At 40.3% G+C, this 14,459-nt stretch overlaps 1 protein-coding gene across 1 annotated transcript in view; it reads right to left on the bottom strand.

Moving 5' to 3' along the window:
• The window catches only part of LOC308278986 (52 kDa repressor of the inhibitor of the protein kinase-like), a gene marked incomplete at both ends in the record, with an annotated part of 59,674 nt that extends 50,841 nt beyond the window's left edge, over window positions 1–8,833 (bottom strand). Inside the window, 2 exons of the mRNA XM_080718962.1 lie at window positions 6,679–8,223; window positions 8,398–8,833. Coding sequence (XP_080575088.1) covers window positions 6,679–8,223; window positions 8,398–8,833 — 1,981 coding nt within the window. The remainder of the gene's footprint in view (window positions 1–6,678; window positions 8,224–8,397) is intronic.
• Between the last annotated feature and the right edge of the window lie 5,626 nt (window positions 8,834–14,459).

Below are 14,459 nucleotides of genomic sequence, written 5' to 3'. Positions count from 1 at the left end.
GAAGGTTATATTTATCTAGAAAGTTGTCAATTTCCTCCAGATTTTCCATTTTGGTGGAGTATAGTTTTTCAAAGCAGTTTCTGATAATCCTCTGGATTTTAACACTGTCAGAAGTAATATCTCCTTTTTCATCTCTTAACTTCATAATTTGGGTTGATTCTCTCTTCTTTTTAGTTAGGTTGCCTAGTGGTTTGTCTATCTTCTTAGTTTTTTCAAGAAACCAGCTTTTCATTGATTTTCTGTATTCTTTTTTTATTCTCTACTTCATTAACTTCTTCTCTGATTTTAATAATTTCCTTTTTTCTACTGGCTTCAGGGTTTGATTTTTCTTGGTTTTCAAGGGCTTTGAGGTGTGTTATTAAGTTATTTATTTGAAGATTTTCTGTTTGTCTTATGTGAGCACTCAGTGCTATAAATTTTCCTCTTAATACTGCCTTCAAAGTGTCCCAGAGGTTTTGATATGTTGTATCTTTATTTTCATTTGTTTCTAGAAATTTCTTGATTTTACCTCTTACATCTTCTATGACCCATTCTTCTTTCAGAAGTGTGGTGTTCAGTCTCCACATGTTTTTATTGTTTCTCTGGGTCTTCTTATAGTTTATTTCTAGTTTCGTTATATTATGATCTGAAATAACACAGGGAAGTATATAACATTTTTTAAATTTTTAGTGCTCATTTTGTGTCCCAGGATGTGATATATTTTGGATAAAGTTCCGTGAGCAGCTGAGAAAAATGTAAACTCTGCTGTTTTGGGATGAAATATTCTATATGTGTCCAGCAGGTCCATTTTATTAATGGTGTTCTTTAGTTCTGAGCCATCTTTACTGACCTTTTGTCTGGAAGATCAGTCTAATGTTCTGAGAGCTGTGTTGAGGTCTCCCAGTATTATTGTATTGGTATTTATCTGTGACTTCATGTCACAAAGAGTTTGTTTTACGAAAGTAGCTGCACCTATGTTTGGGGTATAAACGTTGATTATTGTTATTTCAGCTTGATGGATTATTCCTTTTACCAGTAAAATATGACCTTCTTTGTCTCTTCTAATAAGTTTGGGCTTGAAGTCTAACTTGTCTGACATCATAATTGCTACTCCTGCTTGCCTTTGAGTTCCGTTAGCATGGATTACCTTGCTCCAGCCCTTTACCTTGAGTTTGTTCCTATCTTTACTTGTAAGGTGTTTTTCTTGTAAGCAGCAAATGGATGGATTCTGGGTTTTAATACATTTTGCCACTTTATGTCTTTTTACTGGGGATTTGAGGCCATTTACATTCAGTGTGATTATTGAGATATAATTTTTAATTCCTAACATGTTAAGATTTTATTTCAGTTTGAAATACTGTTTATTATTCTTTGCTTAGTTGTCTTCTGGATGGAAAATCTTGTTTCTTTGGTTCTGGTGTGTATTACCTATTTCTTCTTTGTAGTTAATCTCTTTGAGTATTTTCTCTAGCGCTGGTTTTGAAGACATAAATTCCTTCAGTTTCTGTTTGTCATGGAAGCTTCTTATTTCCCCATCTAATTTGATAGATAGTTTTGCTGGGTAGAATTTTTTTGGCTGGAAATTATTTTCTTTCAGAGTTTGGAATATGTTACTCCACGCCCTTTTGGCTTTCATGACTTTGTTTGGGAAGTCTGGAGTGATTCTAATTGGTTTGTCTCTGAATGTCACTTGGCCTTTTGTTTTTGTTGCCTTTAAGATTATCTGCTTGGCTTCCACATTGGTCATTTTGACTATTATGTGGCATGGGGAACCTCTTCTTTGATCCTGTCTAAAGGAAGTTCTATAAGTTTCCTGGACCTGTGTATTGACCTCTTGCTCTATGTTTGGAAAATTTTCTGCTATTACTTCCTTGGAGAAATTGTTGATCCCTTTGGTTTCACCTTCTTTTCCCTCCTCTATTGCAATTATTCTTAGGTTAACTCTCTTAAAATGGGCCCATATTTCTTCAATGTCAGATTCCTACTGTCGGATTTTTTTCTAAATTATAAACTATAAGCCAGGCATGGTGGCCCATGCTTGTAATCCCAACATTTGCGAGGCTGAGTCCGGAGGATCAGGGTTCGCGGACAGCCTCAGCTACTTAGTGAGGCCCTCCACAACTCAGTGAGACCCTGTTTCAAAATAAAGAATAAAAATTGGGCAGGGGGTGTAGCTTAGGAGGTTGAATTCCTCTGGGTTCCATACTTATTGCGGAATAAATAAATAAATAAATAATTTATAAACAATGTGTTCATTTTTGAAATTATCATTTCTTGGAGTGAGATTCTATTCTCCATGTGGTCTAATAGATTGTTTATACTTTGAATTGTGTCCTTTACTTCAACGAATCCATCCTTTATTTCGTTTAAACTCTCTAAATTCTTTTCAAAGGTCCTGTATTATTTCTACAGTTATATTCCTGATTTGATCTTCTAGAGACCTCTGAATTTCTGTGTTATTAGGTTCTTATGTTGTGGGGTTGTGGGCGCTCATTGTTCCATTTTTATTCTGCTTTCCCATGATATCAGAAGTTTGTGCCTTCTATGGGTTCTTTCCTGGGTCACTACAACTTCTTTTAGGGTACTTTGGATCTCGAGTCTTTGCTAATCTAAGTCACTACTACTCCTTTACTGGGTTGTATCGCAAAGTCTCAGACCCAGGGAGTTAACTGACGCTGCACAAGACCATGGGGGTACCAGGCTGGGTGTTTTCCCAAAGGGAGCTGTGACTAGGGTGTGTATCTCTTCCACCACTACTCATTCACTGGGTTGGACTGCAAAGTCTCGGACCCAGGTAGATTATCAAAGCTGTGCAAGTCCCTGGGGGTGCAGTACTGGGATTTCTCCTTTAGGGGCCACAATTTCACTTACGGTTATTGAATGCACTGATCTGGAGCTGTCCTGGGTGCAGTGAACTCACCACAGCCTCTGGCAATATGGCACTGATGCCATGCCCTTGGCAGGAGTGAGGCTGGTGTATTTCTTTTCTGGTTTTGAGCTCTGTTCTGAGTCCCTGGAAGGCATGATGACCTTGCCCCTGGGAGTTTTAGACGATCTTTGTAATGAAAAAACTGCTGAATTACACCAGAATGATCTGCAGCTGCTCACTTCAGCTCCTTGTTTACCTTTCTTCTCTGGAGCCTGGTGGGTTTTTTAATGCCCTGATCTTGAGTTGTTGCAGGCATGGTGAACTCGCCGCTGCTGCTGGGAATATGGAACTGCTTCTGCGCCCTCAGCTGTGAGGCTGGTGTATTTCTTTTCTGGTTTTGAGCTCTGTTTTGAGTCCCTTTCTTCTCTGGAGCCTGATGCTGCAAGGCAAGATGACACCCACGTGGCTCTGCAGCCACAATGCGGGTTGTTTTCTTTTCTTGTCTCTGGTTGTTCTTCTGGCCTTCTTTTTCTCTGTCCCTTGTATTTATAGTTTTTATTTCTCTACTGATGGTGTTTTCTGGCTATGAAAAGCACTGATTTTGTGGCAATAGATTTCAATTGTTAGTGGGACTCGTAAACGCTGCTTGTCTTAGTCGCCATCTTCCTTAAAGCTCACATCATGTGTTTTAAAGAGATTCCATCTTCCCCAATCCCATCCCCTCTGATTGGTCGCCTTAATTGCTCCTCCATAGGGCCGTTTCTTCAACTAGATCTCCTCCTATTACCCATTTCTTCCTAGTTTTTGCATATTAGGGAAAGCATCTGATTTTTTATTTTCTGTGATAATTCTCTGTTTATGACACATTGCAAGTTCCGATCCCACTCTTGAAGGCCCCGGAACTGGCCTGGCCACCCAGCAGACTCTGATCCCAGCCTCGCTGGCTCCAGCACTGGCCTTGCCTCATGCAAGGCCTTGATCCCAGTCCTGGAGGCCCCAGCACCAGCATTGCCTTAGGCAAGCTCCTATCCCGGCCTTGCTGGCTCCATGTACGGCCTCACCACATGGCAGGCTCTAATCTCGGCCTCGTAAGCCCCGGTACCAGCCTCTCCCCTCGGCAGGCTCCAGTTCCAGCTTCAGAAGCCTCAGCCCCAGCTTTGCCTCACAGCAGGCTCCGATTCCGGCCTCGCTGTCCCTGTTACTGGCCTCACCCCTTGGCAGGTTCCGATTCTGGCCTCGGAGGCCTCAGCACCAGCCTTGTCTCAGAGCAGGCTCCAATCCAGGCCTTGCTGGACCTGGTACCAGCCTCACCCCTCAGCAGGCTTCTATCCCAGTCTGAGGCCCAGCATTGGCCTTGCCTCATGGCAGGCTCCAATACTGGCCACACTGGCCCCGACTCTGACCTCACTCCTCAGCAGGCTCCTATCCCGGCCTTGGAGGCCCCAACATCAGCATTACCTCACAGCAGGCCCAGATCCCGGCCTCACTGGCCCCGGGACCGGCTTCAACCCTTGGCAGGCTCTGATCCCTGCCTCAGAGGCCTTAGCACAAGCCTTGCCTCACAGAAGGCTCCAATCCCGGCCACTCTGGCCCAGCACCAGCCTAGCCACCTGGCAAGCTCCTATACTGGCCTCAGAGTCCCCGGCACCAGCCTTGCTGTGCATCGGGCTCTGGTCTCTGTCACTATGAGCAGGTCATCTACAGATGTTCCCTTTATTCTTTCTTTCTTTCTTTCTTTCTTTCTTTCTTTCTTTCTTTCTTTCTTTTTTGGTGGCACTGGGGTTCCTGGAAACCCTTGTACCTTGGGGCTACACTCCTGGAGTGAGGCTGGCCTCGAACCAGCGTGATCCTCCTAACTCCGCCTCCCAAGGACAGGGATTACAAGCGTGCGCCACCATGCCCGGCATTCTTCTTCTTTTTTTTTTTTTTTTTTTTAATATGAGGAAGCAGTACATGTCTTTTGCAAAAGCTGGGACCACAAATACCTAGTGGCAATAAATTTTGTCTTCACCCCAAAGGCAGAGGTCCATGGCTTCCCTTCAGAAAGCAGGCTCTGGCCTCCCACTCTGCGCAGAGAAGCGCAGTGACCATGAGGGCTGATGACTCCCAGAACACGCAGTGTGTAGGCCCATCCCCGCTATGCGGGGCTCCCTCTTATACTCCCCAAACCCTTTTGCCACTTAGCATGTTGTCCAGAATTCTCAAGCATGTGTGGCAGAAGTAATCAGTCTACGTTTGGGGAGATTTCCTCCAAGACTCATCGTGGACTGCACTGGATCTGTCTGCCCCTCCAAATTCTGGTCACCACCACCTCCGGTGCCGCCATTTCCATCTCAGTTCTCTCCTGAACACCTTTCCCACAGAGTTTGTTTTCCAGAATTCCCGAGCATGTGTGGCAATGGCAGTACACCTTTAAGGACATTTCTTTAAAATTATGAGGTGGGTTGGATTGAATATCTGCCTCTACCAAATACTAACCACCACTGCCGCTGCCACAGCCACCTCAGTTCTCTTCTGAGCACCTTTTTCACACAGCATGTTGCCCCAAATCTCAAGTATGTGTGGTGGTAGCCTTCTACCTTTGCGAAAATTTCTTCAAATGATCAAGGTGATTTGAATCAGATCTCTGCCTCTCCAAAATAATAGCCTCTACCTCTGCTGCCACCTTCCTCCTGGTTCTCTGCTGAGCTCCTTCCTTACATGATATGATGTCCATAATTCTTAAGCATGTGCAGCAGGGGCAGTCCCCCTTCGCGGGGATTTTTTTTCCAAAAGTTCCAGGTGAATTGGATAGGATTTGTCTGCATCTCCTGGGTCCTCTCTGCCACTGCCGCCATCTTGGTCCCTCTCCAATTTTTTTTTTAAATAATAGAAGACAGTATGTGTGCTTTGAAGAGGTCGTGAGATCGAGCACTCAGCAGCAATGAATTTTATCTCCATTCCAAGAGTGGAGGCCCACAGCCTCACCACGTTGAGCAGGATCTGCTGTTCCGAGCGCACCGTGGCCACTGGTGCAGCACAGAGAAGTGCAGCTTCCAGGCACGCTGAATTCCCAGGATGTGCACCTCGGCTCCTCGTGTTGCACTGCTCGGCTCCCTCCACCACGCCTGGATCATTTTTGTTATAAGGTATGTTGTTAAGCGTCCTCAAAATGCGCAGCTGAAGTGGTCTTTTCTCTAATCCCTTCTGGGATGTTGTTCCAAAAATCGTTTTTCTTGCATGGTGGGCGCCTCCTTGTCATCTTGCTTCTAATTCCACTGTTATCCATTCTCTCTCCTGTATTCTAGATAGGAAGTCGCAGCTGGAAGTGTCTCCATAAATTGTCTCAATCTGATATTAAAACAAAATCTGTTGTTCAGGGCTTCCCCAAGGAATGCTTGTCCTAACTCAACAACTGACAACTGGTTCCACAGTGATAATAAATGTTATATCTAAAACAATTTAACTAAAACAATTCTAGAATGCCACTAGCAGAGGTCACGTAGAAATGAGGTGTGGAACTTCCTATCTTCTGGAAGAACAGACAGGTCCTTGAAATGTGAGAGTTCAGATAGGAGCCATTTAAATAGGCAAATTACCAATGACTAATGTATGTACTGGGAGGCCTATAGGCAAAGATATCCAGTAAGTGGCTGACATATACCTTACAGCTTTTCTTCGAAATATCCAATATAAGAAAAAGCCCATTTTTAGTCTCCTAGGTATTTTCAATGCTTTCTAAATTATTTGTAGGAAACTCTACTTAGTTGTATATAGTTTGATGTATCTGTCCACCATTAAATCCAGATCATGTTTTACATCAAAATTTATGTTAAGCAAAGCCATGTTACTTGACCTTTGGTCTGTCAGAGTGTTCCTCAAGTATGCTTTGAGACGCTTTTGTCCATTTCCATAGCGTTCGTTCTCAACTTTCATCACAGGAAGAATACACAGAATCTTAAACAAGGCACACATATTAGGAAAAAACTTGATATCCGGCAGATGGAGGACTTCATAAATGGTAGATGGAAGCTCTTTATCTTTCCTTCTGTGTTTCCATTTGATTCTCCAACAGTGAAGCTCAGCTAAGAGTATGTCAGGATTGGGTAAGTCACTTCTGTACATGTCAGCATGGTGCTTCTCTGATATCTTGAATTTGAGCTGTACCATGACTGAGGGTACCAGAGATAAGCATTTAAGAGCTTTGAGGTGCTGTTCTGAGAATATATCTTTAAGTTCCTGAATAATGTGTTCCACTGTTGGAACACTTAGGGTTTCTTTATAGTAACTCTCCAAGGTTAGCTGAAATTCTAGGTTACCTTGCTGAGCTCTGCGGAATTTCCCAGGGAGTTTCATTTGAATATCAAGTTTGGTTGCCAAGTTTGTGGCTTCCTCAAACCAAAACTCATGATATACTTCAATATTTTCCATCACTTCATTGAGTGAATACAGCACTGCTGTCAAACTACTGGCAGCAAAGAAGACATCAGAGGTTTGTCCCTGGAGATTTTTCCCAAAGGCCCTTGTAAAAGATAAGACATGTTTAAGAACAACGATAGTAACAATGAAATCAAAGTCTGTCACTGCACTACAGAGTACAAATGCTCGGCCAGCTATACAGTTATTCCATCTACTATTTGTGTCACTATTTATACCATCTAAACACAAAACAAGAGCTTGTAGCAGGTCCACTATAATTTCAAAAGCATCATGCCTTCCTGTCCACTGAGAATGGCAAATTTCCTTCAGTTCTTTTCCCCTTTCCACACTGTTATGAAAAAGAACAGAAATTACATTGTCAAGTTCTAAAAGCAATTGTGGTGATCGATGGAAAAAAGAACAAACTTCTTCGATCGTTCCTAACGCAACACATACCCCCACCACCGGCACTGATTTTGCTAAACACATGTTTAAGGCACAGGAAGAGCTGAGTGTGTAGACAGCTTGAGGATATTTCTCTAAAAGTCTAGAAGCAACAACTTTCATTTTCGAAGAAAATCCATTTGACACAGTGTAAGCCTGGCCACGACAATATTCCATATTTAGTCCCCACTTTTCAGTTATGGTAGTGTGAAATTTCACAGCCAAAATTTCTGCATCAGCTTCATAAGGCAGGAAGCCCACCAATTCCTCTCTCAGGTTATGAGACTCATCGACAAATCTCACCAATACAGGCAGGTGCTCTTCCCCTGCTATATCCACCACATCGTCAGTGATAATGGAAAAGAATTGTGAGGCTCTCACTTCCCTGAGGGTTTCCTCCCGAATGCAGCTCTCACAGATCTCTAGCATCTGTTTCTGCTGTGTTTTTGAACAGAATAGTGTGTTAACCGCTGTGGTCTCAAAGCGCTTTCTCAGGACCTCTTCACCAGAATTTATCCGGTACTCCAGCAGTGCTTGAAAATTATCACGAGTAAGGAGACCTTCCGGGATTTCATCAGCCTCATGCCCATCCAGGGGTATGTTTTGTTTACCCATAAGAATCAAAATTTCAAATAAAGACTTTAAGTATTCTTTGTTTTCCTTCTCTTTAAGAGTTAAAGGCAAAATGTCTTCATTCTGCTCATCACCCCCTTCTTCTGAGCTAGGGTTCTGAGTATTACTATTGTTTGTTTCTTTATGTTTTTGCTCCTGTTCAGAAGTTTCATCAATTTTTTTCAGTTTCAGTGTCCTGATTTCATCTTCACTCAATTCTTTTATTCGTTTTCTGTGCCTACTATGCGGATTGTTCAAATGACTGCTAAAATCAAATATTGTTGGTATTGCATTATCTTGAAGAAGTGTCCTATAAGGACTAGTTCTACAGATCATTGAAGTTTCAAAGTGTTTGGAACACAATCGATAATGTTTATTTAGTTGATCAGGTGTTTTATCTTCTAAGTCAGCTCTCCTACAATTCTCCACCCACTTCTGACATCTGGCGGGATCCCGCGGGAATCTGAAGAAGGCCAGGTCGGACTGTGTGCTCTTCCTGGTACAGTTGGGTGCCGCGCAGAAGTTCGGCATGGCTGCCTGCCGGCCAGCCGGCCCAGAGCTCCACTCCCCGCCTCCTCAGGAAAGCCTGCACCCGGCAGGCCAGGGATGGGAGCTCCAAGATGTGATTCTAAGTATAATAAAAGAGCAGGGCATAGTGGTGCGTGCCTGAAATCCCAGTACTCGGGAGCTTGAGGCAGGAGGATCACAGGTTCAAGGCCAGCCTCAGCAATTTACCAAAACCACCAACAATTTATTGAGAGCCTGTTTCCAAAGAAAAAAATAAAAAGAGTTATGGATATAGCTCAGAGGAATAATGACCCTAGGCTCAGCCCCCAGTACCAAAAATTGTCACAATGAAATTTATAAGACAGTTATAAACAAGGAAGTATAAAAGGACATGAAAGGAGGTAATGTAGCTGGGTGTGGTGGTACACACCTTTAATTCCAGTACTTGGAAGGCCATGACAGGAGGATGGCAGGTTTGAGGCTAGCTTGAGGCCCTCAGCAACTTAGCAAGATCCTGCTTCCAAATTAAAAAAAAATGAAATAGCACTTGAAGTATAGATCAGGGTAGACTGTCCCGGGGTTCACTTTCCAATACCAAAAAAGGAGATAATGTTTCTACATTTCACCCAAACTGATAAAATAATGATCCCAGTAAAATGTGACAAGCTATGTATGATAATATAAGATCTCAACCAGTCAGTAAAAAATTGTATAAAGAAATACATAAAAAATAATAAAAATATAATTCTAATAAAAACTGAAGCAAAACATAAGCAAATAGACAAAGGAAATGGAGAGATGATAAACAATGATCACATGTACTCAGGCCCAGAGAAGACACACCATCAGCCCAAAGTGATGCCACGAAGAAGAAGTGAGAATGTAAGCTTCCTCTTCCACTCCCAGATGACAAGGTGCCAGTTGGTATGGAGGGAAAACAATGGGTTCTGGGCAAGGTGATTTGGCACGGAAGGATTTGCATTCATATATTTAGCTTTGCACAGGAATAAATCAGGCTAACAATGTAATGATAATCGAATTTCAAGAAAATGACCCATTATTTTCAGAACTTAAGTAGTTTAATCAGAGAACTGCAAAATAGACTTTGTATAAAAGTAGTTAGAAGAGCTGGGCGTGGTAGCGCACACCTGTGATCTCAGCATTCAGGAGCCTGACACTGGAGGATTGCAGTTTGAGGACTGCCTTAGCTACTTAGACCCTTCGCAACTCAGTGAGACCCTGTTTCAAGAAATAAAAATACTAAAAAATAGGGTTGGGGGTGTATCTCATAGGTATATTACACCTGGGTTCCATCCCCAGTACCTAAAAAAAAAGTAGATAGAATGTCAACAATTTGAATACTTAGGAACTCATCTGTTTTATGGATCTTGTCTGACTGAACTAAAGGGAAGGAGTTACAGATCCATGGGAATTGGAAGACTGGGGGTCGATTTACAGAATATCTCAAACCAGAACAGTACTTTAAGTAGTCAACTATCATACAGCTAGGTATCTGAATGTTGGACATATTGGAATATACACACGAATATGTTCATATATATAGAAGCCAATCTACTTTTGGGTAAGAAAAACCCAGATGGGGTTTAATCTTACAGATTATAGATTTGCCTATAGTACTTATCTCAGTGGGAACCACAAACAGTATCTGGAAAATCCTAGAACCAGGTGTGATGGTACATACCTGTAATTCCAGTATATGGGAGGCTGAGACAGGAGGAGCTCAGGTTTGAGTTCAGTCTCAGGAACTTAGCAAGACCCTGTTTCATAACAAAAATACAATAGGTCTGGGAGTGTGGCTTAGAGATGGAATGACCCTGAGTTCAGTTCCTAGTATATAAATGGAAAGAAGGAAGGAAGGAAGGAAGGAAGGAAGGAAGGAAGGAAGGAAGGAAGCTTACTGGATTTTTCTACTATAGGATAAAAAAGCCCAATTTTGGCATGCGCTCATAGTATAACATATTATGAAAAGCCCAATTAACAAATGCTTGAGACAATTCTGAACCCAGGTAGGATACACTTAGGACCACTGGGGTTTTCCACTGAAGAGCAAAGTATAAACATACATACTTCAATAAAAAAAAGTTGATTCATGAAAGGCCCTAACGAAGCAAATCAATCAGATGCAAAATAGGTTAATAGACAACAAAAATAGTGAAGGAGGTGCTGAGTCCCTTGCAACCTGTAGAGATTGTAAAAGGGTGACATTCTGATTGGATCAATAAGCAGTGGAGCAGCCCAGGAAAGCACAGGAAGACAAAAATACTGTGCATCTCAAGAACTTGTAAGTGAAATAGATATATAGAATAAAAATGGAATATATCAAAATCTATGGAGAATAAGAAGTCCTAAGAGTGATATTTATAGCACTAAATGCTTACATTTGAAAAAAATCTCTAACACATAACCTGAGTTCCTACCTCAAGAATCTAGAAGAAGGAAAGCAAAATAAACACAAAGTAATCTGAAGTAATGAAATAATAAAGATATAAACAAAAGTCAGTAGAATTAAAAATATAAAAACAATCAAGAAATTCAATGACACTAAGACAGGTTCTTTGAAAATATCAATAAAATTGACAAAGTTTGAGCAAGGTTTGAAGAAGTAAATTATCAAAGTGAAGAATGAAACAAATGGTGTCATTATAGACCTTGCAGATATAAAGGAATGCTACGAACAAATCTGTAGGCATATATTTGACAAATTATATAAAATGGATCAATTCCTCAAAGAATGCAACCTACCATAACTCATCTAATATAAAATAAATAATTTGAATGGCCTCATAACTATTGAAAAATTGAATTTTCAATTTAAAACTTACCCCAAATAATTGAATTCACTGAATACTTTCATTTAAGAAAGAAAATTTTTCCTCTGTGAGGCATGGTGGCATGCACATGTAATCCCAGTACTTGGGAGGCTGAGAAAGGAGGATCTCGGCCTCAAGGCCAGCCTCAACAACTTATTTATTCATTCATTCATTTTTGCAGTACTGGGGATTTAACCCAGGGAATTTTGCCTTCAAGCTACAGCCAGAGCCCTATTTTATATTCTTTATTTTGAAACAGGGTCTCACTAAGTAGCTCTCTAATTAGCTGAGGCTGGTTGTGAACCCGCAATCCTCCTGTTTCAGCCTCCCAAGTACTGGGATTACAAGCATATACCACCATGTCTGGCTTCAGCCTCAGCAATTTAGCAAGACCCTCAGCAACTTAGAGAGAACCTGTTTCAAAGTAAAAATGGCTGGAAGTACAGTTCAGAGCTAGACTACGCTTGTTTTCCATCCCCAGCACCTACCCCCCAAATCATAATACGATATTACTACATACCTATCAGAATAGTTAGCATTTAAAAAATAGTGACAACATCAAATGATGATGAGCATGTGAAGAAACTTGATCATTAATACATATATTGCTGGGGCAAACGTGAAATGGCATAGCCACTCCAGATGACCAGCTTGGCAGTTTCTTGTAAAACTAAATTACAACTACCACATGAGCCAGAAACTTCAATCTTGGGCATTTAAATCAGAAAAATGAAAAGTTATCTACTTACACAAAAACATGCAAAATAATATTTAGAGCAGCTTTATCTATAATAACCTCATACCGGAAACAATACTCAATGAGTGAAAGTTTAAACAATCTGTGGTATATCTATACAATGGAAGTCATGAACAAGCCTTTGATACACACAATGAGCTGAGTGAATCTCCAGAGAATTACACTGAATCATAAAGCTCATTCCAAAAGTTTGCATGCTGTGTGATTATATTTATATAACATTCTTCAAATGACAGAATTTTAGAAATGGAGAAATTCCGAGGTTGCCAGTGGTTAAAGAGAGGGATGGAGGTGAGAAGGAAGTGAGTATGGCTCTAACCAGCCAAGGTGAGGGATCCTAGTGGTGATGGCAAAGTTCCGGGTCTTGACTATCAATATCAACTTCTTGGTGGCAACAGTACTCTACAGTCTTGAAAGATGTTACCATTGGGGAAAACAGGGTAAGCCTACAGAGGATCTCATTGTGTTAGTTCCTCAAACTGCACGGGAATCTCCAGTTTTGCCAAAATTAAAAGTTATATTTAAAAATAAACAAATAATGTTGTATTCCATGGTGCACACTTGTAATTCCAGTAACTGAGAGGTTAAAAAGGGAAAATTACAAGTTCCAAGCCAGCATGTGTTATCTTAGCAAGATTTCATGTTTCAAAATTATTTTTAAAAAGGGGCTCGGGGTGTATCTTAGAACGCGCCTAGGTTCATTCCAAGGAAAGAAGAAAGGGAGGAAAAGGAAAGAAGGGGAAGACAGAGAGAGGGGGGAGAAAGAGAGAAGAAAGAAAGAAAGAAAGAAGGAAAGAAAGAAAGAAAGAAAGAAAGAAAGAAAGAAAGAAAGAAAGAAAGAGAAAGAGGAAGGAAGGAATACCTAGGAATTGTAGGGATTGGGGCATAGGTCAGGGGTATAGTGCTTGCCTAATATATTTGGGACAATAGGTTCAAACCCCCACACTGAAAAATATAAATAAAGATAAATGCATACTAATATAAAATTAAATAAACCTAAAATAATCTAATATAAAAGGTTTATAATGAAAAGTATGGTCTTTTTTTCCTTATCTGCCAGTCACATGTCTCAGGAACAATCATTTTCAACAATTTAACTAGGCTGTTTTTGTATTTAGCTACCCATTTCTATGTATAATTTGTAGGCTTACATTGCTATTTTTATTAGACTTCTTCCTTCCTTCCTTTCTTCATTTCTTTCTTTTTTCTCTTTCTTTCTTTCTTTCTTTCTTTCTTTCTTTCTTTCTTTCTTTCTTTCTTTCTTTCTTTCTTTCCATTGTCAATTGACCTCCTATTGTGTCATGTGCATTTCTCCCACTCTCCCAACTCATTTTGTTCAATCAATGTTAAGAATATCTTGACAATATATGGAAGAATGTATCTCTAGGCTTTTATTTAACTCCAATGGTTTATATATCTGTCTTTATAACAGATATATAAACCATTTCAATTATTGTAGCTTTATAAGGTTTGAAATCAGAAAATATACATCTTCTAGCTTTGTTCTTTTTCGAGATCGTTTTGGGTATCTAGAATCCATATTCCATATTAGGATAGATTTTTTTCTGAAAAATAAATAAATAAATGTATGATAGTTTCACCTAAAAAAAAGAAAGAAAAAATATTCTCTGGTAAGAAAGAAAGCAAAAAGAAATATTGAAATGTTATCTTTAAGTCATCAAAAGCTTGGTATCAGACAAATTAAACTGTTATGTGAGATTATCATTGTTAATTTTGGATAAATTGCTATAATACTAGATGTCAACCACTAAGCCAAGCATGGGAAGGAGGGATGGGGAGGGAAGGGGGTGGGGATCGGATAGGGGCTAACTGGGCGATGTGTGCATGTATGTCTACAAAAGTTTTTTTTTATCCCATTATGATGTATGAATACAGTGCACCAATAAAAAATAAAAAATTTAAAAAATAGAAAAGAATATCTTTTATCTTTTATCATCGAACCAAGTAGATTCAGTGATTGTTTCTTTTCTCATATACTCTTTTATTTGTGCTAGTTTTTAGAATTTTGTTAGGATTTTTATTTCCTTATATACTACATACC

The sequence above is a fragment of the Muscardinus avellanarius genome, assembly GCF_963383645.1.
Source record: "Muscardinus avellanarius genome assembly, chromosome: X".
Taxonomy (NCBI): domain Eukaryota; kingdom Metazoa; phylum Chordata; class Mammalia; order Rodentia; family Gliridae; genus Muscardinus; species Muscardinus avellanarius.
Note: the sequence above shows the minus strand (reverse complement) of the source record. Positions and strands in the feature narration are given on the sequence as shown.